The sequence below is a fragment of the Mustela nigripes genome, chromosome 8 (assembly GCF_022355385.1).
Source record: "Mustela nigripes isolate SB6536 chromosome 8, MUSNIG.SB6536, whole genome shotgun sequence".
NCBI lineage: Eukaryota > Metazoa > Chordata > Mammalia > Carnivora > Mustelidae > Mustela > Mustela nigripes.
Window position 1 is genome coordinate 124,039 of NC_081564.1, and position 27,668 is coordinate 151,706.

General features: G+C 43.8%; 1 protein-coding gene across 3 annotated transcripts in view; it reads right to left on the reverse strand.

The window, feature by feature from the left end:
* Positions 1–9,140: 9,140 nt before the first annotated feature.
* Positions 9,141–27,668, reverse strand: part of ZNF10 (zinc finger protein 10) — a 20,203-nt gene continuing 1,675 nt past the window's right edge. The window contains exons 1-5 of one of the 3 annotated variants that reach the window (XM_059408090.1): positions 19,354–20,411; positions 18,540–18,630; positions 16,240–16,366; positions 15,782–15,877; positions 9,141–10,617 (exon numbers count right to left, since the gene is read on the reverse strand). In XM_059408090.1, coding sequence (XP_059264073.1) covers positions 9,158–10,617; positions 15,782–15,877; positions 16,240–16,366; positions 18,540–18,572 — 1,716 coding nt within the window. In that variant the 5' untranslated portion in view covers positions 18,573–18,630; positions 19,354–20,411 and the 3' untranslated portion in view covers positions 9,141–9,157. Of the gene's footprint in view, positions 10,618–14,276; positions 14,479–15,781; positions 15,878–16,239; positions 16,367–18,539; positions 18,631–19,353; positions 20,412–27,668 lie in introns of those variants that run through there. The other 2 variants (XM_059408089.1, XM_059408091.1) reach the window with 2 other exon arrangements.

The window sequence follows — 27,668 nt, forward strand, 5'->3', positions numbered from 1 at the left end:
CGCGATCGGGCCGGACACCGCTCCCAGTCTGCGCAGGGGCACGCGAGGTCGGAGGCGCTGCTACCGTCCGGCCGCCCTGACGCTGCAGCGACCCCTCAGCCGCCGGCCGGGGCACGCGGGGCACCGGCCGCCTCGACCTCGCGGCTCGGCAGCCCCATCGGCTCGGGCCTCCCTTCGAGTGGGCGGCGCCGGCCGCGGGTGCTTCGGCCGCGGGCGCTTCGGCCACGGCTGTCGAGGCAGACGAGCTCGGGTCACCGCGAAACCGGGTTCTCCGGGCCGGGCCCAGCCCGCGGCGGCCGTTAGGGACGCGCCGGAAACGCGTCGGTCGGTGCGACCGCAGGGCGGAGAACTACAACTCCCAGAAGTCCCTGCGGGAGCGCGCCCGGCCTCGGGGTGGGTCGGGCGCCCTGGGAGGGCCGCCGGCGCCCGGAAGGCTGCGGAGAGGAGCTCGGGTCGTCGGGGTCCGGCCGTGGACGCGGTGCGGGGTCTCTCAGGGCGGCGGCGAACTGCAGTCGTGGGCAGCAGTAGGCGGGAGTGGTATCCACGGAGGTGCGGACGCTGGGGGGTATGTGCTGGGGCAGTGCTGCGGACGGTGTAAACCCGGCGATTCACAGACCCTACCCCTGGGGCTAATAATACGTTACATGTTAATAAAAGATAAAAACTTTTTTAAAAAATGTTTTTCATTCTCCACTTTCCCGAAATGGGGAATGTCCCGAGTTACATGATAAAAACTCAGAAATTCATAATGACATGTTAACATAAATGACACTTTAATGAATATTAGTTAAAAATAATAATAAATAGGGGCGCCTGGGGGGCTCCGTGGGTTAAGCCGCTGCCTTCGGCTCCGGTCATGATCTCAGGGTCCTGGGATCGAGCCGCGCATCGGACTCTCTGGTGGGGAGGGAGCCTGCTTCCACCTCTCTCTGCTGCCTCTCATAGCAACTAAACAAGGGATACTTTAGTTGCAGTGGAAGTCTGAAACCAGATAGGTGAACTTCCACTCTGTTACATTAAAATCTGTTTGTCTGGATACAGATGCAGTGAAAAGAAGGGCCATCTGTACCCCAATGTTCATAGCAGCAATGGCCACGGTTGCCAAACTGTGGAAAGAACCAAGATGCCCTTCAAACGGTCGAATGGATAAGGAAGATGTGGTCCATATACACGATGGAGTATGATGCCTCCATCAGAAAGGATGAACATCGAACTTTTGTAGCAACATGGAGCAGACGGGAAGAGATTCTGCTGAATGAAATAAGTCAAGCAGAGAGAGTCAGTTATATGGTCTCACTGATTTGTGGAGCATGAGGAATAGCATGGAGGACATGGGGAGTTAGAGAGGAGAAGGGAGTTGGGGGAAATTGGAAGGGGAGGTGAACCATGAGAGACTCTGGACTCTGAAAAACAATCTGAGGGCTTTGAAGGGGCGGGGGGTGGGAGGTTGGGGGAACCAAGTGGTGGGTATTAGAAACTGCACGGATTGCATGGAGCACTGGGTGTGGTGCAAAAACAATGAATCCTGTTACACTGAAAAATTTTTAAAAACTGTCTTGCACTTCAGATAGTTTTATTATCATGCTTCTCTACTATCATGAATTAGTCGTGTGTAAATATCAGTTCACTGACTTACGCAGATATTCCAAATGACACATTTCGCTTTACAATATGAAAAATCCTATTTAATATTGTCATTGATCTTAAGTATTGGAAAACTCTGAGAATCAGTGGCAGACACAAGTTTCCCAAAATCGTACTCTTAATGTGAAAATGCTGTTTTTGGCAGGCACCTGGGCAGCAGTCCAATGGGCTTTTGATCTCAATTCAGGTTTTGATCTCAAGGTCCTGATTTCAAGCCCTGCCTTAGGCTCCACACCTAGAAAACTTGAATTTTAGGTTGTCAATAAATAAATACGGTCATTTGTTTCCCTTGAAGTGACAAGCTCACTCAATTTTTGAGACCATGTCTGCCACATCCATGAGTGCCTTGTTTTCAGTCCCTTTTTAGCAAGGTGAAGCCCCCAAATCAAATAACCACACAAGTGCTTTTTCTGGAGATAACTATGGAACTTCAGTATGGAGTCAGAGTATCTGTTGCACAGATAGTAAAAAGATAAGTACTTGGGTTGATTTGATACTTTTACTGCTCTATCAAGGACTTCATAAAGTGAAATAAATCCTAAATACTAAATGTGGAAAGGAAGAGTCTAAAAGTTTTACACTGAAATGGAGAATTGTCATCTTTTGCCCACTACTGACTGGTTAAAATAATTTCAATCATATACTAGTTACTCATATGCTATTAACATTCTATGCTTCTGTAACAGGCTACCACAAACTTGGTGGCTTAAAACGATACAAATGTATCTTACTGTTCTGTAGGCCAAAAGTTCCACACAAGTCTTACTGGGCTAATTCAAAAGTGTTGGCAGGGATCCTTCATTCCTGGCGGCTCTTGGGAAAGGATTCTTTCCCTTGCCTTTTCCAGATTTTAGAGGCCACATGCATTTCTTGGATCATGGCCCATTTCCTCTGCATCCAAAACCAGCTACAGAGTTGAGTACTGTCCACCTCTCTCTGGCCTCCTTGGTCTCCCTCTTCCACTTTAGAGCATGTGTGGATTACATGGGCGATATTTGGATAATTCTGGATTGGCATACTTCATTCTCCTTTCTAGGATTAGGATGGGGACATCTTTCAGGAGCCGTTATTTTGCCTACCATGTGTATGTGGGTCTGTCTCTAGTCTTTGTTTCATTCCACTACAATGGAACTACATTGAGGTACCTACAATGGGGGTGTGCAAACTTTTTCTGTGAAAGTCCGGTGTATTAGTATGATGATGATACAGTACCACAGACTGGGTAGCTTGAACAACAGATTTATTTCCTCACGGTTCTAGAGGCTGGAAGTCAGAGATCAAGGTGTCGAGAGAGTTGGTTTCTTCGAATTCCTCTTCTCATATCCCCATGTCCCCACATGGTTGTCCCTCTGTGTGTGTGTGCCTGTCCCCAGCGCCTAAAAGGACAGTAGTCAGACTGGATTAGCACCCACCCAGTATCATTATTTTAACTTGGAATGTTTAAACTTGAAAGACCCCAGTCAACATTCTGAGTTACTGGGGATTAGGACTTCCAGCATAGGAATGTGGGGAGGGAGATAACTCATCTAATAACAGTGAGTAAATATTTTAGATTTTGTGCACCAATTACTGAACTTTGCCATTGTAACACAAAAGCAGCCACAGATAACACATGCATGAATGAGCCTGGCCATGTTCCAGTAAAACTTTTAATTACAAAAGTAGACAGAAGGCCGTTTGTCCTATGTCCATTGCACTGATTCCTGGTCACCACCATGCCGGTCCATTGCACTGATTCCTGGTCACCACCATGCCAGTGCACCAGTCTTCTTGTTCTATTAGAGTAAGCCTTGATAAGTAGTAGATCAAAATCTTTTTTGTTGTTCTTAAAATTGTTACTTTTATTCCTTTGGTCTTGCATGCATATTTTAAGCTTCAATTACTGAGTTTCATTTAAAACCCTTTATAACAAATTATGATCTATTAGGGTGTCATCTCCATGTGGCAAACACGGTTGCTTCACTGTCGGGTAACTATCCTCTCTCCTTCTTGGCTAGAACTGTGTATGTTTACATATTGGTTGGCCATAAGTTTGTGGCATTCCCCCTTTCTAGATTCAATGAATGAATGTTGAGTTCTTCAATTCATTCAACAAGTATTTATTGAATGCCTACTCCAAGCTAGCTAGTGTATTAGGCACAGAGGATACATCAGTAATTAAAACTAGAATCCTTGGGGAGGGGCAGCTGGGTGGCAGTCAGTTGAGCATCCGGCTTATGATTTCAGCTCAGGTCATGATCTCAGGGCCATGAGATTGAGCCCTGGCTTAGGCTCTGTGCCCAGCATGGAGTCTGCTTAAGATTCTCTCTCCCTCTCCTGCTAATGTACTCTCAAATTAATTAATTAATTAGTTAATCTTTAAAACAGACAAACTAGGATCCTTGAGGCATCTGGGTGGCTCTATCGGCTCAGTGTCCAACCCTTGACTTCAGCACAGGTCATCTTAGGGTGGTGAGATCTAGCCCTGCGTTGGGCTCCATACGCTGCAGGGAGACTAAGACCTCTCTCTCTCTCCCTCTGCCCCTCACCCCTGCTGTCTCCAAAATAAGTAAATCTTTCAAAAAAGAAAACCTACTAGGATCCTTTGTGAAGCATTTATTTTGGTAAGGGAAGACAGATGATTGATTGGTTGATAAACAGGAAAGGAGTACTACTGAAAACATGAAAAAAATAGGATTAAGGAATTAGCAGTACCAGCAGGGTGGCTGCAATTTTAAATAAAGCAATGTCGCAGTCCTAGGTCACCGGTAACAAACTACCACAGAGTGTGGCCTTCAACAACAGATATTTGTCTGGAGTTCTGGAGGCTAGAGGTCCAAAATCAAGTTGTTGGTAGGGACTGGTTCCTTCTGAGGGTTGTCAAGGAAGGATCTGTTACAGCCTCTGTCCTTTAACCTGTAGACCTGTGCTCCTTCTACCTGTGCTCCCCACATCATCTTCCCTTTATATGCATCTCTGTATCCAAATGTTCCCCCCCTTTTTTAAATAGGAGTGCACCATTGATACTGGATTATAGCTTCACTAATGACTTAACTTGATGACCTCCATGAAGACCCTTTCTTCATGTAAAACCACATTCTAGTAACAGGAATGGCTTCAACACAGAAAATTTGGGAGCATAAATTTCTATCCAGAACAGATACAGTAGAGCTTGTTTGTAAGGTAATGCACCCTAAATCTTTTTTCACAGGGCTGTGTGATAAGAGAACTTTGTCAATAAAATATCTAGAGCTAACGACGGCTAAATTTCTAATGTGTAGAGCAGAAAGCAGTTGGGTCTTTCCAACTCCCTGAAGCCACAAATCTAGGGACCCTTGCCATCCCTAAATTGATGTCATTACTGGGATATCTTGCCAACCTCAACCAACACCCATTTACACACACCCTCTCTTTCAACCAATTCCTATACAGCTGCCAAGACACTGAGCATGTGGTCACCTTGCAATTTATTTAACAGCAAAGTTAACGAAACAAACAATTTTCACCTTTTTGCTGTCTAACAGGAAAGGCAATGCCACAGACTGATCAGTGTATGCTTCATTCACAGATGAATGTTAAGAAAATACTTTCTGGGGCACCTGAGTGGCTCAATCAGGTAAGCTGAGCTGATCTTGGTTTCCGCTCAGGTCACAGTCTCGGGGTCGTGGGATCAAACACTGTGTCAGGGAGTCTGTTTGAGATGCCCTTTCTCTCTTCCTCCTCCTCCTGTGCCCCCACAACATGCTTGCTCTCAATGAATGAAATCTGTTTACAAAAAGGAAAAAGGGAAGAAAGAAAATGCTTTTGAATCCCTGTGAGCCTATAACAGTGGTGACTGAGGATACTGGGCCTTTAAAATTCCTGTGTCTTCCCATTACCCTCAGGATAGCACCAGGACCCTTAGCCAGATGTACAGGCAGCAAGTAGTGGAAACACCGCATGAGCTGGAGCCAAAGGGATCTGGGTTTCAACCTTGGCTCTTCCACTTCTTACTGTGCAGCTTGGGGCAGTCACTGTGAACTCAAAGCGGCATTAATGTGAAAACTAAGTAAGACAGTACATACAACTCAGAGGCCACTACTCGTTTCCACAGTAATCTACTTTCTTACCTTCAGATCCTAATCCTAATTTCCACTCAATGTCCTGTCTCCATGTATAATGTCATGTGCCTGTCTTAAAATGATGCAGGTATTAATTCAGCGAATTTGTCTATGGAGAAAATAAATCACAATGGTGCCTATTTTTCATATTGAACTGGCTACTTTTGTAAGATCCTCTACAAAGCCCCAGACACTACCTTGCTTGAGATCCGCACCACACTTGCTAATTACTTTTAATATGAAGCTTCACTAGCTATGTAATTGGGGCAAATTACCTAAAATTTCCAAATTCTAGTTTCCTTAAACATAGGGGTGAGAAAATGTTACTCATAGGGCTATAGGTGGAAATAATCTATTGTATTAAAGGGCTTAGCAGATTGGTTACTTGTATTAAGCTGTGTATAAATGAAGATGAATTATAAAATCAGCAAATACTACTACTGTTATTAGCTTTCACTTGAAGCTGTGGATTTTCTCGGATTTCCCAGAAATTCCTGTTCTGAATATTTTCAAAAAAATCAATTTTACTGAAGTAAAGCTACATACAACAAACTGGATCCACTTCAAATGTATAGTGTGATGAGTTTAACAGACAAGGGCAGTCATGTAACCAGCACCAGTCAAGACACAGATCCTCCTCGCTGGTTTCCTGGCGGTCCCGTCTGCTGTCTGTTCTCTCCCACGCCACACCACCAGCAACCTCGGAGTCATCTGCTGTCGAATTCCCTTATTAAGGTTCTAGTAGTTTATCTGTATATGAAAACTTTGGAAGAGAAAATATTTCCTTACTGAAGAGACTGTTTTCCTGATCCTAGAAGTGATATGTATTTGTTGAGGAGACTTTGGAAGAAGTAGAAAAGTACAAAAAAGAAAGAAAGGAAGAAAGAAGGAAAAAGAGAAAAGAAAGTAGGTTAATCTTTTGACAAATTTCCTTAAGAGTTTTGAGCAAGATTCATTTATTTACAATTCATTTATTTTTACATCTGAGTTTACTCCATATTAACACTTATTTATCATGCTTTCTTCAAAACACATGATAGCATCAACATTTCTGTTAACTTTGTCTCCATAATTTTGATGTCTGCATAATATTCCATGACAATGGATATGCTATAAATAACCATTTTGCTACTATACATTTTATACTGCAAATTTCTGGACTATTATAAGTAATATTTCAGTGATCATCCACAGACATTTCTCTCTTCCTACACTCCTTAGTGTGTTAGTGTTAGTAATAGTAGCAGTAGCTAACACATACAGTACTTGTGTGCCAGGCACTGTTTTAAATACTTTATACACATTATCTCACTTAATCCACACAACAATCCTCTGAGGTAGGTACTAGAAGTACCTCCATTACACAGTTGAGGAAAATTGAGCCACAGGTTAACAGAAACCAAGCTAAGGGGCTACTCTTCCACTCCCATGAAGAACCGCTGCTTATCATGAAAACTCCTGACAGGAGCGTATTATACGTGCCACTGGTATAAATGCACCAAGGACAGCAGTAGTAACTGAGGGAACAGAGTCTAGTTCTGGGCCTGACTACTCAAAATGTAAGACCTGCGCCAACTCACGGTTTCTCAACTGTATGATGAAGAGTACGAGTTAGATGGTCTTACGTTCCCTGTGGATCCCAAGTCTCATGACATTAGCAATCATTTCTAGAGCTTTCCTGTGAGGCAGGCATCAAGATCTTTGTCCTCTTGCTCTCAAAAATATTTAGCTTTCAACCCTCAATCATTAAGCACCTAACATATATCCTGTTATATGCAAATGGAAGATAATGGCTAGTCCCTACACACAGGAGATCCATTTACAGAAAGAATTTAAACAAGTTCTCTTGCTAAATCTTTTTAGCAGGGACTTTTAGCATGAACTTACCACAGAATCTGAAGATTAGGCTCCTCTCCCTAGAAAAGAAAACCTCTCTACAAACAAGATGACTTTGCATACAATACTACAAGTTGTTTACTGCTCCTCAGAAATGAGTCTACACACCCACTACAGGCAGGGCTTTCCTCAGGCTAAGGGCTGACGGAGATAAGAGGGAAACGTGGCTGGGAGGGAAGCCAGCACTACGAGCTCTTACACTCAGGCAGGTTAAAGTTCAATGGTACACACCACGGTTGGGCCACGACAACACCAAGCACCATAGCTAGCAATCATAAAGCACTTATGTATAAATCATAAAGCTGCTTATGTGTTTACCCACTTAATACCCACCACATCCTACCAGGTAAGTAATATCCCTAATTTACAGAAGCAGATTCTGTAAGTTAGGCACAGAGACATTAGGCAGCATGCCCAAGCTCACTCAGCAAGATAAGGACAGAGGTGAAATTTCAACTTGGGTAGTCTACCTCAAGCTTATGCTATTTAACCACTATGTTCCCTTTATAAAGATGAAGGACCACCTTGGAAGGAGGGGCTTGGGCAGAGCTGTTTATTTCGTGACCATAGCTGCTCTAAGTACCTGCTCCCACTCAGACGGGGACCTTTCCTGGTGTGCTCAAATACCTAATCTTCCTCTAGATCCCAATGCCCACAGAATCACTGTTTCTAAATTCCCAGAAGCATTTAGCACCCTGTCTCAAAGAGACAAATAGTTAGAGACAAACTCTAACTATGTCCCAAAATAACACAGAATGGGAAAGGCTGCTAACAGATGATTCTTGAGCATCCCTGATGATAGAATAGAGAAGCTGGATATCCTTTTCTTACTATTCAAAAATATCTTCAAATAATTATCAGAGGGACATGGAATAAACTATAAAACTCACTCAATCCCATTACCTAACAAATCATTTCTGGTCATTTATCCATGAATACTTTTCCAATTCTTGCCCACATGCAAATATATTTAAAGTAAGTACCATTACTAATAAATGTTTTCTTTTTCTGCTTTACATTATAAACATTTTCCCTGCTGCTAACCAAAATGTGGTTTAAATCAGACACATAAAACAGAGTAAACACTACTAAACGTCCCAGAAGAGGACAATTAAGTAAGAAAGGGGGGGGGGGCTGGAATACTATTTTTCTACTTTTGTGTATCAATTTTTTTAGTCATTGCAGTAGCAACACTCATTGATTTACCTTTTTGAAGAAGGTAACAAAGTTGGTTAATCTCTCAACAACTCACCTAATTAATGGTTCCCTCTCAGATTTTAGCATTTTAAGGCTTGGTCAAGAATGCTCCAAGGACAACTGCTTTTGTAGGAATTTGTGGAAAGAAAGGCTGATGTATTTGTGTACTAAAATGAAATCTGTGGGTTATTTCCCCTTCTAGGACCAGCTCTCAAGTGCACAAAAGGATAACAAGACTGACAGCATTTCTACACAGATTATGTCTACACAGCTCTTTTCCAGAGTTTCCAATGCAAAATAAAGTTATTGCTCTTTGTAACGAACTCTCCACATTCACTATACTAATAAGCATTTCCTCTAATGTGACTGGTCTGGTATCGAACCAGGTTAGGGCTACTGACGAGCGCTGTCCCACACTGGTTACATGTTGAGAACTGCTCTCCAGTGTGGGCTATCTGATGTACAATCAGTGGAGAGTTCTGGCTGAAGATAATCCCACACTGATTACACTTATAGGTCTCTTCCCCAACATGAATCCTCTGATGCTTAATAAGGTCGTTCTTCCTGATGAAGGCTTTTCCACACTGGCAACATTCATATGGCTTTTCTCCAGTATGAATTCTCTGATGCACAATGAGGGCAGAACTCTGGCTGAAAGATTTCCCACAATCGTGGCATTCATATGGTTTCTCTCCAGTGTGGGTTCTCTGATGGGAGAACAGGTGAGAGCTTCTACTGAAGCATTTTCCACAGTCTTTACACTCGAAGGGCTTCAGTCCCGTGTGAGTTCTGTGGTGTACCACAAGGTGAGATCTCTGGCTGTAAGACTTCCCACACTCATCACATTCATAGGGCCTCACTCTCACGTGAGTTCTCTGATGCAGAATGAGATGCGTGCTCTGTCTGAAAGACTTCCCACACTCAGGACATTCATAAGGTTTCTCTCCAGTATGAGTTCTCTGGTGCCTAATAAGCCTGGAACTGTGAACGAAAGATTTCCCACACTGGCTACATGTGTAGAGTTTGTCTCCTGTGTGAGTTCTCTGATGCGTGACAAGGTGAGAAAACCAGCTGAAGGACTTCCCACACTCCTTACATTCATAGGGCTCTTCACCAGTGTGCGTCTTCTGATGCCCAATGAGGTGAGAACTCCGGCTGAAAGATTTTCCACATTCTTTACACTCATAGGGTTTTTCTCCAGTATGAATAAGCCGGTGCCTGGTAAGGTTAGAGCGCCAGCTGAAGAATTTTCCACACTCCTTACATTCATAGGGTTTCTCCCTATGTACACCCTTTGATATACCGAGGGATGTACCACTGGTAAGAGAGTTCACAGGATCAGGGCATTTGTAGGACTTATCTCCTGGCTGGGTTCTTGCAAACTGAATAAGGTGAATGTTTTGACAGAAGGTTGGACCACATTCACTGCTACCTGCATAGCTTTCCTGATGACTGCTAAAAACTAAATTCTGTTTTAAACTTTTAGTATGTGAGTCATGTTTGTGGAAATATTCTCTCAGTACCAGCTGAGTAGGAAGAAGACAGTTTCCCCCATATTTACCATTTTCACAGACCCTCTCCTGAGTAAGTACTTTCTTTTGGGTGAACGCCACTTGCCTCAAATGTCTCTCCTGGTTTTCCTGATACTTGTCCAACTGGTCTTCACATCTCCAGACTTCTTCTAATGACAAGTACCAAAGATCACTCTTTGCAATTCCTTCCATTTTAATGCCACAGGACTGTTTATTTTTAGAAATGCTCTTACTGGAAATTGATTTAATTTCAACTGCAGTCTCCAAATCTGGAAAAAGAAAAAAGGAGAGAGAGAGAAACCTCTGAGTCAGTAAAACAACACTGAGGTCTGCATGGTGGGATGTGGAAACAAGTCTCGAGCTGCCTTCACGGACAGTGGGAAAGGGCAGAGAAGAGCAGCAAACAGGGAAGGCACTGGGCTGTGGAAGAGCAGCAACGAGGCACAAAGACCCAGTACTGGGTAGGACACATGAGATCAGACATTCAGTGCTGCGGGGCAACGGGGACATCCACAGAAAGGCCTACACTCCCATGATCTGATCTACTCATGACCTACCTGTTGTCAGGTCCTTCTCCTGGCAGGCGTTCTTCCCAGCTACAGCCCATCCCACATTCCTAAGCCATGAGTCCAACACTCCCTGTTCTGGACACTGCTGAAGGACTACAGAATAATGCCCAGATAACCGGCACAGGAGCCCCTCAGAAAGGCTGTGCAACAGGTTGGAAAAGCAAATGGATATACAGGTTCTAAAGCTTTAATTTAAAGTTTAAAGCTTTAAAGTTTAAAGCTTTAATGCTACTAGTGGTGAATTTAGACAAGTTGTTAAACTTTTCAAATATCACTTTGCTTATCTGTAATCCAAGAGACACAGTATATGTGATGTAAGATTATTATGAAGTATTATAAGATATGAGTTCGTCGCAGACTCACACATGCATGGTCAAAGCAATACTACAGTAATCATTATTAATATTCTCCTGGTCTTGTATTTCGATTCCTTTGTTGTGAGACATCAAGACTTAACAACTGGGACCCCTGGGTGGCTTAGCCAGTTAAGCATCTGCCTTCAGCTTTGGTCATGATCTCAGGGTCCTAGGCCCGAGCCCCGTACTGAGTCGCCTGTTTCTCCCTTTGCCCTCTCGCCTACTCGCATTCTCTCTTTCTCTAACCCAAATAAATAAATAAAATCTTTAAAAAGAAAAAGGACTTAACAACTGATAGGGACTCATACCACAGGATACTGTATCACAACCTAACCCCTAACTCATATTCTCCTGGACTTTTCTACCCTTTTGCTTATATCTGTGTGTATTATTGCACATTATTTCTCCTAGTTAAAAGCTTGTTTGTCTCTCAATGCCTTTTAGGTAAAATGTTAGGTTCTTAATATTTTTATTAAAGAGCATGCATGCACAAAAGTGGGCAGGGGCAACAGGCAGAGGGAGAGGGAGAAGCAGACTCCCCACAGAGTAAGGGAGCCTGATGCAGGACTCATTCCAGGACCTTGGGATCACAACCTGAGCTGAAGGCAGATGCTTAACTAACTGAGCCACCAAGGAGCCAAAAATGTTAGGTTCTTAACCTGGGATGGGGGGCGGGGAGCCATGTTTTTTGAATGATCAATATGCCTGACATGGGACTTGAATTCACAACCTTGACATCAAGAGCTGTATGCTCTATCAACTGAGCCAGCCAGGCACTTCTGAAAAACACTATGTACAAAGTACCACCACTCCCTACACAAGTAAGGTGATATTCTATTCTTACCTGGAGTATGGGTTGAATTTTGTGCCCCAAATAAGACACATTGAAGTCCTAACCTTCAAGATCTCAGAAAGCAACCTCATTGGGAAACAGGATCATTGCAGATGTAATCAGTTAAATGAAGCAGTACTGGTGCAGACTGGGCCCCCCTATCCAATATGAATGGTGTCCTTACAAGAGGAGAGGAAACACAAAGACGCACCGGGAAGACAGCCATGTGCAGGGGGGCGCTGACTGGAATGATGTGCTCATAAGCCACAAAGCACCTAGGACTCCCAGAGCCACAAGAGACCAAGAAGGATCCTCTCCTAGGCACTGCAGAGGGCGTATGGCCCTACTGACACCTTGATCTCACACTTGTGACCTCTGGAGCTTTAAGAGGGCACACTTATATCACCCAGTTTGTGGAACTTAATCTCAGCAGCACCAGGAGAGTAACTCACCTGACAATGATCCCCGTGCCAGTCTCCTGACTCCTGCCTTCTTTGTGGGAACCCCATCATTCCCAATCTTCTTTTATTACTGAATCACTAGCTTCTTCCCCAGCCTGATCTCTTTTTCTGTTCTAATCTTAAATGTTTTTGAAAGGTATTTGCGGGGGACAGACGGAGAGACAGAGAGAGAATCCTAAGAAGACTCCCTGCTGAGCACAGAGCCGGGCACAGGAGTCAATCCCACAATCCTGAGATGGTAACTTGAGCCAAAAATCAAGAGTTGGACATTCAACCAACTAAGTCACCCAGGTGCCCCTTTTTTCTATTTTAAATTGTGATAGAACAGGCATAACATAAAATTTCCCATCCTAACCATTTTTCAGGGCATACTTCGGGTACTCCACACATTCACATGGTAGTGCAGCTGTCCCCGCATCTCTTCTCATCTGTAGAACTGAAACTTGGTACCTCTTAAAAAGTAAGGCCCTGTTCTCCACTCCCACCAGTACCTGCTAAGCACCATTACACTCTGTCTTCATGATTCTGACAACTTTAGGGGCACCCATGTGGCTCAGTGGGTTAAGCCTCTGCCTTTGGCTCAGGTCATGATCTCAGGGTCCTGGAGTCAAGCCCCACATAGGGGGGTCTCTGCTCGGCGGGGAGCCTGCTTCCTCCTCCCTCTGCCTGCCTCTCTGCCTACTTGTGATCTCTGTCAAATAAATAAATAAACAAACAAGCAAATAAACAAAAAAATGATTTTGAAGACTTTAAGTAACCTCGTGTACTTGTCCTCTTGCGTCTGGCCGATTTCACTAACAAGATCCTCAATGCTCATCCGTGCTGTAGCAGATGCAGAATCTCCTTCCTTCTTAAGGCTGAACACCAGCCTGGTGCGTGTCTGTGCGTGCGTGCGTGTGTGTGTGTGTGTGTGTGTCTGTGCGTGCGTGCATGCGTGCTGCCATCATGATTTCTGACAGGAAACACCATCCTTTCCCTCTCTTCCCCTCCACTCAAGGCATCAAAATCCCATGGAAAGTTCTGCAAACCACAAATGCAAACTGGAAAATTTTAAAATGAACACGTGTGAGGAAGAGTGAGGGCCGGGTACCAAAGGAAAACAACCCTGAGTGGCACGTGTAAACATCTGAACACGCTGCTTTCCTTCATCAAAATCCTGATCCACGTATTATGTAGTGCAACACTCAAGTGAGTAATACTTAAAACATACAATATCCATTCATCAACTCATCATCTGCAATTTTTTTTAGAGATTTTATTTTATTTAAGTAACCTCTACACCCAATGTGGGGCTTGAACCTACACCCCCAAGATTAAGAGTCACACATTCCTCCAACTGAGCCAGCCAGCTGGCCCTGCATTTGCATTCTTAGAGCCACCACTCATTATCCTTTACACTTTGATCCTGAGGCTCCTATAGCCATGTGTTTGACAACATGGAGCTTCAGTATTTCTTTTGACAACAAAGTCTCAATAGAAATCTAAACTGCTGATCTAGTTAGTTTTAGATAGTTGTCAAGAGAGTCTAGGAAAGCTTCCTAGATGAATGAACACAGGAATGGAAAAAAGGAAAGAAATAATGGAGAAATGGAAGAAAACAGAACAATCTTTCCTCCCAAGGCCCCAAAGCAGCTGGTTGATCACATTCTTTTTTTTTTTTTTTTTTTTTTTTTTAAAGATTTTATTTATTTTATTTGATAGAGAGAGATCACAAGTAGGCAGAGAGGCAGGCAGAGACAGAGGGGGAAGCAGGCTCCCTGCTGAGCAGAGGGCCCGATGCGGGGCTCGATCCCAGGACACCGAGATCATGACCTGAGCCGAAGGCAGCGGCTTAATCCACTGAGCCACCCAGGCGCCCCGGTTGATCACATTCTTAACGGTGTATTGAAGGACTTGCCTTTGAGGCAGTCACCTATAAGACCAAATGTAAAACAGTAAAAAATAGTTTATGATATTTAAAAATACACTTCAAGTGGAAGCTCGGAAAAGGAAGGGACCTGCACCTGACGAGGAGCCATAAGAGGTTTCACAGAGGACAACTAGGACTGACAGATTTTATTCACATCATACTCAAAGCTCAAGATGCAGGGAAGCACCAGACACGTGTGCGTGCGGACACGGGGAGTCAGACAGAGGCAACACAGGTCCTCCCAGCGTGACTAGGCCACACTAGAGTCACATGGAGTCACATGCCTCCCCACACACCAAGAAGGCTACCTGCAGTATGACCCAGCAGCACCCAAGATGGCTGGGGAGGAAGATGCCAGATGACCTGAGCCAAAGGCAGACACTTAAACACGGGCACCCCGACCAGCTGCTCTTCTGAGTTTGCAGAAGGCTTGCGAGTTCCTGCTGGCTGAATTCCTCTCTCCAGAACTGCTGCTCCCAAGACGCCTTTTTCTTACTGTATTCTAGCTCTTTATTTCATGTTTTCTTAAGTTATTCCTACTTTGTTTCCATCTTAGTATCTCTAAAATGCAAATTATGTGGATTCAGAACATCCTTCCTGCAGCTTCCCTATCCATTGAAAATCTGCTTCCTAGAGGTTAAGAAACAGAAGGTTGAAGCTGCACCTGGGGGCTCGGTCCATAGAGCATCCGACTGCAGCTCACATCATGATCCCAGGGTCCTGGGACTGAGCCCTGCATCAGGCTCCCTGCTCAGTGGGAAGCCTGCTTCTCCCTCTCTCACTCCCCCTGCTTATGTTCTCTCTCTCACTGTCTTTCTGTCAAGTAAATAAATAAAATCTTTTAAAAAAGAAATCTTGAGTGTGTAATGCTCTGCAAAAAAAAAAAAAAAAAGTAAAGAAGAAGCAGCAGCAGGAGTGGCCGGTGACCGAGCCCGGCTGCCTGGCTCACGGGGGGAGCAACAGAAAGCCACGGGGAAGGGGCCACAGGAAAGGGAAGAGGCCGGCAAGGAGGAAAGAAAAGACTGTATGACCAACGAGATGGGGGTGTGAGAATCAGGAAAGCAAGACCAACAGAGCGGAAACCAAGCTCATCAACAGGTAATTTTCATGAGGAACACATCTTTGTCTCCAAATGCAAATGGCCTGTGACGTGACTGCAGAAAGACTGGTCGGGGGAAACGGAAGGTAAATAAACTCAGTGTTCTCTACAAAAATGCACACAGCTAGTGACCACTATGGCCAGGGATTCCCGCCCCTAACAGCTCATCTGGGACACTGCCTGGAATGTCTCTTGACTGGTGCTCACCTGCCTGGGTCTCCGGGTGAATCCCTCTCTCCACCAGCCACGGCTCTTCCCCTTTCTCCAACTGGAGGATCACGTGTGGTTTAGGAAGCTGATGCCCTGCGCACAGCAAAAGATAAAGAACTGGACAGGGGTTGGGGAACTCTGGGCTGGACACAAAGAGCAGCCCAGATTCAGCCCCAACCCCTAACCCCTTCTTAGTCCTGAGGGGACTCTGAAGAGTGGACAAGGGGAGGCTAAAGAGGCAACAAAATGTACATTTTTTAAAATTCAACAAATCAAAACAAAAACACCTTTTTTCCACAAAAGCAGAAGTGAGTACAAAACCCCCTTCTATGCTCAAAAGAAATTAGGCCCCCTAACACCAAGCTCACACTCTGATATATGTCTCCATACCTTTTGATCAATGAAGAACCAAAATCGTTGCAGGGGGTATCTCTGAGAACAGAAGTTAGTCTTACCCAAGGAAACCAGGTTCTTATAGTTCTCCAGCATCACATCTTTATACATGATCTGCTGAGCAGAGTCCAGCAGCTTCCACTCCTCCCTGGTGAAGTTCACAAGTATATCCCTGAAGGTCACCAGTGTCTACAATGTGGAACAAATCTATAATAAGCCAGAAGTAGAGCTCGGCCCTCCCCTTCTTGAGTACTGACAGAGAGATTAGGCAGGCAGCATTGGTATAGAAGAGGATGGACCAGAATTTATTTCAAAAGTGAGTAGTACTTATTTGGATTCTGGTCAAGTCCTAAAAGGAATGGCTACTAGACACCTACTGTCCAAAAACCAGTTCCATGTTATGCTCTAGGTTTAGAAACTATCAGAAGAACATTTTTTTTTTGGTCTATTTATTTATTTTAGTGGGGAGAGGCAGAGGGAGAGAGAGAAAGAGAATCCATAAGAAGACTCCCTACTAAGCACAGAGCGCAATGTGGGGCTCGATCCCAGGACCCCGAGATCACAACCTGAGCCAAAACCAAGAGTTGGACACTCAAATGATTGAGTGGCACCACCCAGGCACTCCAAAAGAAGTTTTATTTAAATCAAGTTTGTTATGAACAGTTATAGCAAGGAGTATCAGACACCAAAGTTACTCTACATTTATATTCTGCAAAATAAAGAACCTAATTTAAGGCAGTAAAAAAGTCTTCAGTCCAAGAACAACTTAATGCTTAAAAGACTAATGTCAGGGCACCCAGGTGGCTCAGTAGATTAATCTTCCGACTCTTGGTTTGGCTCAGGCATGATCTCAGGGTCATGAGACTGAGCCCCGTGTCAGGCTCCACACTCAGCAGGGCATCTGCTTCCCTCCTTCTCCCTCTCCCCCTGCCCCGCCCCTCATACACACATGCTCTAAAATAAATAAATCTTAAAAAAAAGAGAGAGAGATCAACTTCACCATGTTTTCTGATCTAAAATAATTATCCAAGACATTTTTCCTAAATGGTGAATGGCATTTTTTTAAATGTAGATTATATTTTAATAGTAACAAAGTAATTTGACAAAGAAACAATAGATAAAAGAAGCAAAGCCTTCTTGGCTACATCAAACAGAGATGCTGATTACACACAGAAACACCTACTTGAATGAGGATTTTTCTTCAAAGACTAGGAAGGTCAGACAACAGCGGAATAATAATTTTCTTAATACTGAAAAAAAGAACTGTCAAGGGGCGCCTGGGTGGCTCAGTGGGTTAAGCCGCTGCCTTCGGCTCAGGTCATGATCCCAGGGTCCTGGGATCGAGTCCCGCGTCGGGCTCTCTGCTCAGCGGGGAGCCTGCTTCCTCCTCTCTCTCTCTGCCTGCCTCTCAGCCTACTTGTGATCTCTCTCTCTCTGTCAAATAAATAAATAAAATCTTTAAAAAAAAAAAAAAAAAAAAAAGAACTGTCAAGCCATTTCTATATCCAGTGAAAACATATTTCAGGAATGGATGCAAAATTCACTCTCAAATGAAGTAAAAGAATTTGTTACCAGCATACCTGCTCTAAAAGAAATACTAAAAGCAGTTATTCAAGCAAAAAGGAAATGTTACCAAAGAGAATTTAAAGAGTCCTTTAAATCTCAGGACTGAAGGATGAGCAACAAAAACAGTAAATTATCTGGGTAAATATAATGGGCTAGTTTTCTTAAGTCCTTAAAAACAGGTAGCACTGCTAAAAGAAAAACCAAACACTTTCTGGTGGGATTTTTCAATATAGCAGAGGTAATACATGCAGGCTGCTCCAGCAGAAGCTGGGCCCACACGGGACCCTGTCTCCCGGCCTGGACATCCCAGAGGTTCCACCCTCCTCCAAGCTCCTCATGGCTGGGCGGCAACTACCCCTGAATAAGTCTCTAACTTGTGCCTGAGCTCCCCATGGAGGCCTCACATAGCCAGCTCTACAGCTAGGACAACCAGGGACCAGAGAGACCCTCAAGGCAGAACATTCCCAGTTTCCGCGTCATTTCTGTGGGAGGAAGTATGCTCTGGACTTCATTCCGTAGTGCGGATCAAAGCATTTTCTCAGAGTGCTCAATATTACCCTGCTTGACTCCTGCCCACATCACTATTAAACCTGCACTTCTTTTTATATAAAAGGTATATGAATAGTATGTATTTTATGAATAAAACTAAATCTACAAATAAAGCAAACGAAACAGTGCTAGTCTCCCAGAGGAGAGTGCCCAAGATATAATTTCTGAAGTTCCCAGGCAAAGGAACTCCAGAACTGAAGTAAAAAGGAATTCTTAGTTGGAAAACAAAGAAGACAGCGCAACTCACGTGGGACCCGGCAGGTACTGACTCGGCCTCCATCCCCTTCTTGTTCTTGATGATGCTTTTTTGACTAACGGGAGATCCTGAGAAGAGGAAGCTGGAGAAAAGAAAGAATCATGAGGGAAGGCGGCTGTGACAGGGAGGTTTTATAAATCACCAACCTAGACTCCCTCCCACCTGGCTGGGTATAGTGCAACACCCACCACACACCGAGGAACATCAGAGATAGTCCAAAAATGCATCTACAAGGTCTGTAATTCCCAGGAGTATGAAGAACTATACAGATGGCCATTTCCCCCTCAGTCTCTAGAGTTCCATGCAAAATCTCATTTGCAATTCAATGGTTCTGCTGCTACAAATCCTCTTTTGAGAAAAACAAACCAAGACACAAAACCTGCCTCAATCTAATACCCTTACTTTACACATAAGAAAACAAGTGTTTTCTCCAGCTGACCAGAGAATGGAAGTCAGAGATTGGAAGCACAAGAAACATGGCCTGCAGGTGGATGGTGTCACAGCGCAAGGAATGGGGGCGGTCTCTGGGAGCGAAGAGCAACACCCAGCTGACAGCCGGTCCTGTCATGGCCCCACAGCCACAAGCAACAATCAGAGCCTCCAAATGAGAACCTAGGGCAGCCAACACCTTGAAAGCAGATGTTGCATATATGAGCAGAAAACCCAGCCAGAGAGGCTCAGACTTCCACCTACAGAACTGTGAGCTAGTGAGTGAGTGCTGTTTGAAGCTACCAAGTTTGAGATCGTTTGTTACCCAGCAATAGGTATTATTATTAAACAATAAAGAAAAATATCATATATTTACCTACGTAGTTACCATTGCCACTGCTTTTCATTCTTTCCTGTAGATCCAGATTTCCACTTGGTTTCATTTCCTTTCTCCCTGAAGGCCATCTCTTAACATTTCCTGCAATGTGGGTCTGCTGATAATGAATTCTTTCAGCTTTTTAAGTCTGACAATGTCTTCATTTTGTCTTTTTTTTTTTCCAAAAGGCTTTACTAAGATATAATTCACATACCATACAATTCATCCACTCAGAGTATACAATCCAATGGTTTTTGGCAATTATATTAACTTTAAAATTGTAGTAAAAATTAACTTTGCTATCTTATTGTTAAGCGTACAATTCAGTGGTATTAATTACATTCACAATAGTGTACAACCATCACTAATAATTCCAGAACTTTCTCATCACCCCAATGGAAACTCTGAAACATTAACCAAACTCCCCACTCCTGGATCCTCTCAGACGCCAATAAACTATGATCTACTTTGTCTCTCTGAATTTGCCAATTCTAGAAAATGCATATAAATGGTATCATACAATGTTTGTCCTTTTGTGTCTAGCTTATGTGACTCCACATCATGTCTTCAAGGTACATCCATGCTGTAGCATGAATCAAACTTCATTCCTTCTAATGGCCAAATAATATTCCATTGTATGGAGAGACCACATCCTGTCTGTCCCTTCATCTGCTGATGGACCCCTGGGTTGTTTTCATCTACTGGCTCTTGTGCACATGCTGCTGTGAACACTGGCATACAAGTACCAGCTTGAGTCCCTGCTTTCAATTCCTTCCAGGCTATACCTAGAAGGAATAGAAGTGGGAAGTGCTGGGTCATACGGTAATTGTGTGTTTAACTTCTTGAAGACCCACAACTGTTTTCCACAGTGGCAGTGTCAGTGTGAGTTGTGATGCTGAGATCCAATTTCCCCACATGCTTGCCAAAACTTGTTATCCCATTTTTCAAATCATTATAGCCATCCTAGTTGGGGTGAAGTGGTATTTCATGGTAGTTTTGATTTACATTATTTTCATATACTTAGTGCCATTTGCATATCCTCCTTGGAGAAATGTCTGTTCCAGTCCTTTGCCCATTTTTAAATTGGATAGTTTGTGCTTTTGTTATTGAGTTGTAGTTCTTTACATATTCTACATGTGAGCACATACGTGTATTTATGTATCTTATATACATCAAACCCTTATCAGATATATAACTTCCAAATATTTTCACCCATTCTGTCTTGACTTTGTTGTTGAAATATATTTTTGCTGAATTTAGAATTCTAAGTAGAGTCAATTTTCCTTTCAATGCTTTACATAAATAGTTCCACTCCCAACGTTCCAGGAATTACAAGAGTTTTCCAGTCTGGCTAGTGGTAATAGGCGGTATTCCCCATGCAAATATCAGGACTATTCCCTCCAGCACTGTGGAGGATTCTTTCCCTGGCCTTGTGGAGTTTCCTCACACATATGTGCTGCTCTGTGCTCTTGAGTACTCGTGGGAGACCCTCTGCAGACCTCTCCTCTCTGGTGGTCTGTCCTACGAACTCCAGGTGCTTTGCTCTCCCCAGATCAGATTCTCAGATCCAACCTTGACTCGGAAGTCTGCCGGGCTCCACCTGTTTCACCTTCCTCTGCTGTAAGCGGGAAACCCTCTCAAGGCAGTAAACCGGAGCAACCAGAAGGCTTACCTCGTTGATGTTCCATCTCCCAGGGATGACTGTCCTTTGTCATCTGATGTCCAGGGTCTTAGAACAATTGTTTCATGCATTTTTTCTGTCTGTCTGTCTGTATGTTGTTGTTGCCATTGTCCCTGTTATTCCATGTTGGCCAGAAACAGAAGTCCACAAACATTGCATTTTTAAGTTGTTTTAAATTTAGATTGTATTTTTAATTTCCACCTTTTGAGTACCAAGCTTGAGTATTTCTCATGCTTGTATTTACAGTTCTTTTGAATCTGTTTTCTCTTCTATTGTTTTCCCCTTTGTCTTCTGGAGATCTTATGGATTTCCACCTCAGTTCTATGCAAATTTACATGAATAAAAGCAGTATGGCTTCTGCCCTGCCACACCACTAAAAGGTTCTCACCAATGACCTCTAATACAGAGGACACTGTTGGCCCTTTGGTCGTTCTCGAAGCTCTTTATTTACTTGGTTTCCATCCTCACCTAGCTTCCCTCTGTATATCTTGGTTCTCAGTCTTCTCTACGATTTACACAATGATGATAAACTTTAATGTAGGTTTCCCCTTGCTGCATCTCTTGGTCTCGACTTTCCAAGTCCCCCCCACCCCGGGTACTTTCAGGACACACAGTATACCTACTTGTTTTATTCCCACTGTCTATCCCACTGCCAGGCACACAACAGAACTATGTTTCAGCTACAGTGAGGAGAACACTGTCTTCTATCCCAAGCTTGCCCCTCACCGTCAAGTGCATATTTCCAACCGTGGCTAACAGCATGGATTCTGTAGCCAGCCTCCCCAGATTCCACTTCTTGCTCCAATACTTACTAGGAGGTTTCTTAACCTTTCCCGGAACTTACTTTTCAGTGTCACATGAATAAAGGCTGAAATAATGAGGGATGTTAAACTACATAAGAAATTACTTTATGGAACCAAGAGAATGGTTTTCATGTGTCTACAGGTCCTGTGGAACAAGGATATTTATTTTGCATTGCTCCAGAGGGCAGGATTAGAGGAGTAATGAGTGTAGTCACAAAAAAATCTATTACAAGTCAATATTATAATAATATGATACCTGGAAATAGATCAGGTTGTCTAACAAAGCAGGAAATTCTGGCCACCAGTAAATTTTCAATTGGATCTTATTTAAAAAACAACTACAGTACAGCTTCTACTTTATGTAAGTATCTAAGGTCCATTCCATTAATTCCCATTCAGGATTACATAAACTACAACAAGCCTGCAATTAGTATCATGTCCTCTTAATTTCCCTTAACCTCCACTTTTGAAAACTTACTCAAACCTTTACCTAAACAAGTGGTTTTCAGCCCTAACTGAACACTGGAAATGCCAGGTATATTAATAAATTATGAGACCTGGGTCCCATGCATCTTCCCCTGAGAGATGCTGACTTAAGTGTATGGGGAGTAGCCAGGCTTTGTTTCTTTTCAACAGTTCCCTGGGTGACGCAACTGTGCAGCCATGTTTGAGAATCACTGATCTAAGCCATTATTTAATCTATGCAACTATTCAAATCTATTTGAACTAATCAATTAAATTATATCACTTCTTAGTGATAATCAGATTGTTTTTATTTAAGATTTTATTTATTTATTTGACAGAGAAAGATGGCAAGAGAGGAAATACAAGCACGAGGAGTGGGAGAGGGAGAAGCAAGCTTTCTGCTGAGCAGGGAGCCTGACCTGGGACTCAATCCCAGGCCCCTGGGACCACAACCCGAGCTGTACGCAGACGCCTAGCAATTGAACCACCCAGGCACCCCGATGCTTTTTTTAAAGATTTTATTTATTTTGGAGAGAAAGCATGCACACGTGCACGAGCAGGAGATGAGCCAAGGGAGAGGAAGAGGGAGATGATGTCCAGCAGACTCCATGCAGAGCCCGACATGGAGCTCAATCCCAAGACCCTGAGATCATGACCTAAACTGAAATGCTTAACTGGATGCTTAACTGACTGAACCACCCAGGCACCCTGGAATAATCAGATTTTTTATGAGTCACCAGAACCACAAAGAATCTTTCTGTGCAATTGGCCAAAACTGATTTCTCTTAAGTAACAACTGTCACTACCATGTGGGAACACTGGGATGAGTTTTACTTGTGTTTAGGGAAACAGCTGGTAAGTTGACTACTATCTTAATGTTATAGATTTGGATCTTCTTCTGTAATTTTAATAAATAAGTAGTGGTCACTTACTATGCGCCTGGCTCTGTACAAGGCCCAGGAGATAAAAACATGAATAAAGTATTTATTCTTGACATCAAGCAGCTGGGTCTAGCTGAAGACACTGAAAATGGACACCCTAGTCCACTATGATTACTGCTCTGAGCAACAGCATGCCCAAGGGGTCATGGAGCACAGAAAATGCACCCAGCACCACCTGGCGGTTTCAAGGCTGGGTCCTAGACCTAATCAGATGGACAAAGAAGGGTGGGGACCTGTGTAAACAAAGGAAGAGATGAAGATAATGATTTTTATATAAGGCAGGGAGCTCAGGGCAGCTGGCGTATACTGTGCCAGGCGGCGAACGGCCTGAAAGGAGCCCATAGACGCACATGATCAGACCTAGGTCACAAAAGGACAAAAAAGCCATTTTCAGAAAAATGCCATTTTCAGAGACTTTCTCCTACATGTTACAAACCCAGAAATGATACTAGATTTGCATCTTAAAAATGGTTCCTCTGGGGGCTCCTGGGTGGCTCAGTGGGTTAGGCCACTGCCTTCAGCTCAGGTCATGATCTCAGGATCCTGGGATCGAGTCCCGCATCGGGCTCTCTGCTCAGCGGGGAGCCTGCTTCCTCCTCTCTCTCTGCCTGCTTCTCTGCCTACTTGTGATCTCTCTCTGTCAAATAAATAAATAAAATATTTAAAAAAAAAAATGGTTCCTCTGCATTTGGGGCGGTTGTGTGATGGAAGATACAACAGCAGCAAAGGAACAAGGAAGGAAGCTAATACCATAATCCAGAGGATGGGAACACAAATTAGGGCTGTTAGGGGTAGAAAGGCAGAGCAGGTAGACTTTGAAAAGATTGGTATATCCTGGAAATCAAATGGATTATGTATGTGAAGATGGGTTAGGGGTTAAAGATGACTCCCGGTTTCCTGGGTGACTTAATCACCCAGTGATTAAGTGATTAAGTGATTAATCACCAATGTATCAGGAGGAGTGGGCACTAGAGGAATGATGGAACTGGGCTGGGTTTTTTTGTTTTGTTTTAAAGAAATGCAAACTTCCATATGCAGTGCCTCATCTGTATGTGTCTGGGGTCTTGGAAACCTGACTACCCTATGTTCTCCTACAAATGGACCTTGAGAGCTTATCTGGAAGTTCTGGCATGGAGTGCAGCTTCCTGTATACCCTTCACCAAAGAATGGGCCTCCTCTATTGGGGAAGGTTGTCCTCTTTGTGAACCTGCAGCTTTGGGAGGGATGGACACAGAGCAGTGGAGGAGGAAAGGGACACCCACCTAGCTAGCCATATCAGTGAAACCAACCCTGGTGATCAAGGGCATGAAAGATGTCCTCACACCCTGATGGGGTTGGGTTTTAAACTCAGAAACTGGGCCAGAGAAATGGTATTTAGGAGACATATGTACATGTGAGGGTTATCCAGCTCTATCATCTGCCTTTCACATTTCTGTTCTATCTTTATCTATCCAAACTACTCAGCTAGTCTCCAACAAGATTTATTAGGGGGGGAGGGGGGTCTTAAGTCATAGATTTGAGAGTGACTGTGTTCTTCCACTAAGAGATAAAGGTGAAGTAGGCAGATGGACAAGAGTCTAAGTGAGATCATACATTCCTCTCAACAACCCTATGACACAATTCCTATAAAGCCCAGTAAGAAACAGTAAGATTTGATAATGCTAGCTAACAGTATTATCAGATGACAATACTTTATATACCTGGCAGTATATAAAGTCAACCAAAGATAATGGGAAGAGTACAACGAGATGTAAGAACAGGATCAGATTATGGGGAAAATCAAGATTTAGGAAGCAAAGAGAAGAGAAAGAAAAGACCACGAATGAGGCAAAGACCCACTAGAGAATGAGAAGATCCCGAAGAGAGGAGTATTGAAAGCCAGAAGGAGAGAGAATTTCAAGGAGGGGAGACTTAGAAGAGTTTGGTAAGTTAAAGAACATAATGTGCAGGTCTGCTCAGATAACGGTTCACTAGTGATTAGGGGAGACTGGTCTCCATACAGCAGTGGCAACAGCGGACAAATCCCACAAGAGGAAAGAAAAGTTTGGAGGTGAAAAAAGAGAAAGGGCGCAATGGGAAGAGGTGCTGGGGACTGGAGAGTAGGCTGAGAGGAAGGAAGTCAAAGACAAGCGGGCTGGAGCCAGAGGAGAGAGGGGGGCAAGGGATGGAGTCAGAAGCTCAGATGGAGGCATCACTTGGAGGTTTGTATGGCAGGAAGCTAGCAAAACCTCCTCTCTCTGTGCATCACGTCATCTGGGAGTCACGTCTCCCCCTGATGTTCACCTTCGGCCTCCTTGTTCCAACTCTGATGGACCCCTGTCATTATACTGGGTCCACCTGAACCATCCAGGGTAATCTCCCCCATCTTAAGGTCCTTAGTTGAATCACATCTGCAAGGTCCCTTTTGCCATATAATATTGTAATATATCCACAGGTTCTGGTTCTTTGGAGAGTGATTATTCTGCCTATCATCAGGACAGAGATGGGCTGCAAGAAGCTTCTAGTATGAACCAGAAGGCTATGAAAGAGACTATCCAGGGCATAAGAGGTTGTGCAGCATAGCTCTGACCAAGTCACTGAGTATACAGGCTTCACTACTTTCACAGCCTTGACAACATCTCAACCTTAATTTCTGCTGCACTCGCCCCATGCTCTCTAGGCCTCATTTAAACGCCACCTTTTCTGACAAGCCTTCCTGTCGTCCCAGAAAGAATGACTGTTCCCTGGCCAGTAATCATGAACACTTTGGACATGCTTTTAGCACTTCAACACCCTACTTATTGTCCACCTCCCTTATAAGGAACCACTTGAGAATTGGGATAATCTTGTGCTAAATCCCAAAAAGAGACCAGCATAGTGCTTCCAACTTCGATCTGTTCCACTGGCATTTGTCCAGTACATTACAAGCACCCACAAAGGTAATGTGTCTGTTTCCCAAGGTGTCTGCCCTCCAGTCTCCATTTAAAGACCCAGTACTTGAGTTCCAGTGCCCAGTGACAGGCAAGACCTTGTCAGAGACAGCATTTCATTCAAGTGTATGAAATAAATATATGTGGTTTTTTAAAGACTGATTTATTTTAGAGAGAATGAGGGAGCAGGAAGAGGGGAAGAAGGAGAGGGAGAGAACCTGTCAAGCAGACTCCTCTCTGAGTGTGGAGCCTGACTTAGGACCCTAAGAGCATGACTTGGGATCAGGAGACAAGAGCTGAAATCAAGAGCTGGATGCTCAACTGATTAGCCACCCTAGCTCCCCTGGAGTATATGCTTCTTAATAAAAGAGATCAGAATCTCTCTAGATTTTGAGTAAGTTCATTAGTCTTTAGTGTGTGCAAAGGGCAAGGAATGATTAGCAAAAGAACCCAGCAGCCACAGAGTTAGGACTCTGGGGCCAGGTGAGATGGCAAAGACATACCTGAAGATACAAAAGGCATGAAGACTAGAAGATAAAAAAGGACCATGCAACTGCAAAAACTCAGCCAATGTATACTTTCATTTTGTGCATTATTTTATGTTAATTTTACATCAAAAGAAAAAGCTAAATAAATACTGAATTCTAGCTAACAACACATACAGTTTTAAGTATTTAGGGGAATATAATGATGCATGCAATTTACTTGGTACACAAGAAAATGGACTGATAAAAGATATATGTTAAAATAAGTAAAGTAAAATGTTAATGGTAGAGTCTAGGAGGGAGGTTTACAAGCAGTTAGGGTTTAATTCCGTTGTACACTCGGAAGTTTTCATAGTAAAACAAGAGGAAAGGGAAGAATGAGCGAGCCGGAGGTAGTGACGCCGTGGGTGTTGGTACCGTGTCAGGGATACACACACAGGCCGTGCCACAGCCCGTCCTGATGCTGGTTCGTGGCCGGAAGACGTGAGACATGCCCATGGGACAGGACGCAAGCAAAAAGGAGCACTAAAGGTCAAAGTGTAGTGTCAGGAAAAGAGACATGATTATGAAATTTCCCTTTCCTTAAAACATAACTTCTTAAAGCCAAAAAGCTTTATTAAGGCATGTTACTAAGCCTTCAGGGTCTGTCACGCATTCCACATATTCAGTGCTCCGTCGCGTCAGCGAAGGAAACCCGTTATTTCTACAAGTACTTCTCTTGAACAGACGCATTTTCTCACCAAATTATGAAAAGCAAGAAGTAACATTTTTAAGAACGAACAGATAAAGAACCCAGTGCGCGGGGGGGGGGGGGTCGTCTTGAAAAAACATCCACTTCTAGTTCCTTGACGCCCGCGTTCCATCAACAACACAACTGTTCCCTTCCTACGGCTCAGTCTTCGGTCTCCCGGTCAGGTCTTCGCGTTCCCCGCACACTCGGGCCGTCCCAGTCCGAGTCAGCACCGGCTCCTCCGTCACCGCGGGCAGCGAGCGTCCTTCCAGCCGCCGCTGGGCGCAGGAAGCCGCCGCTG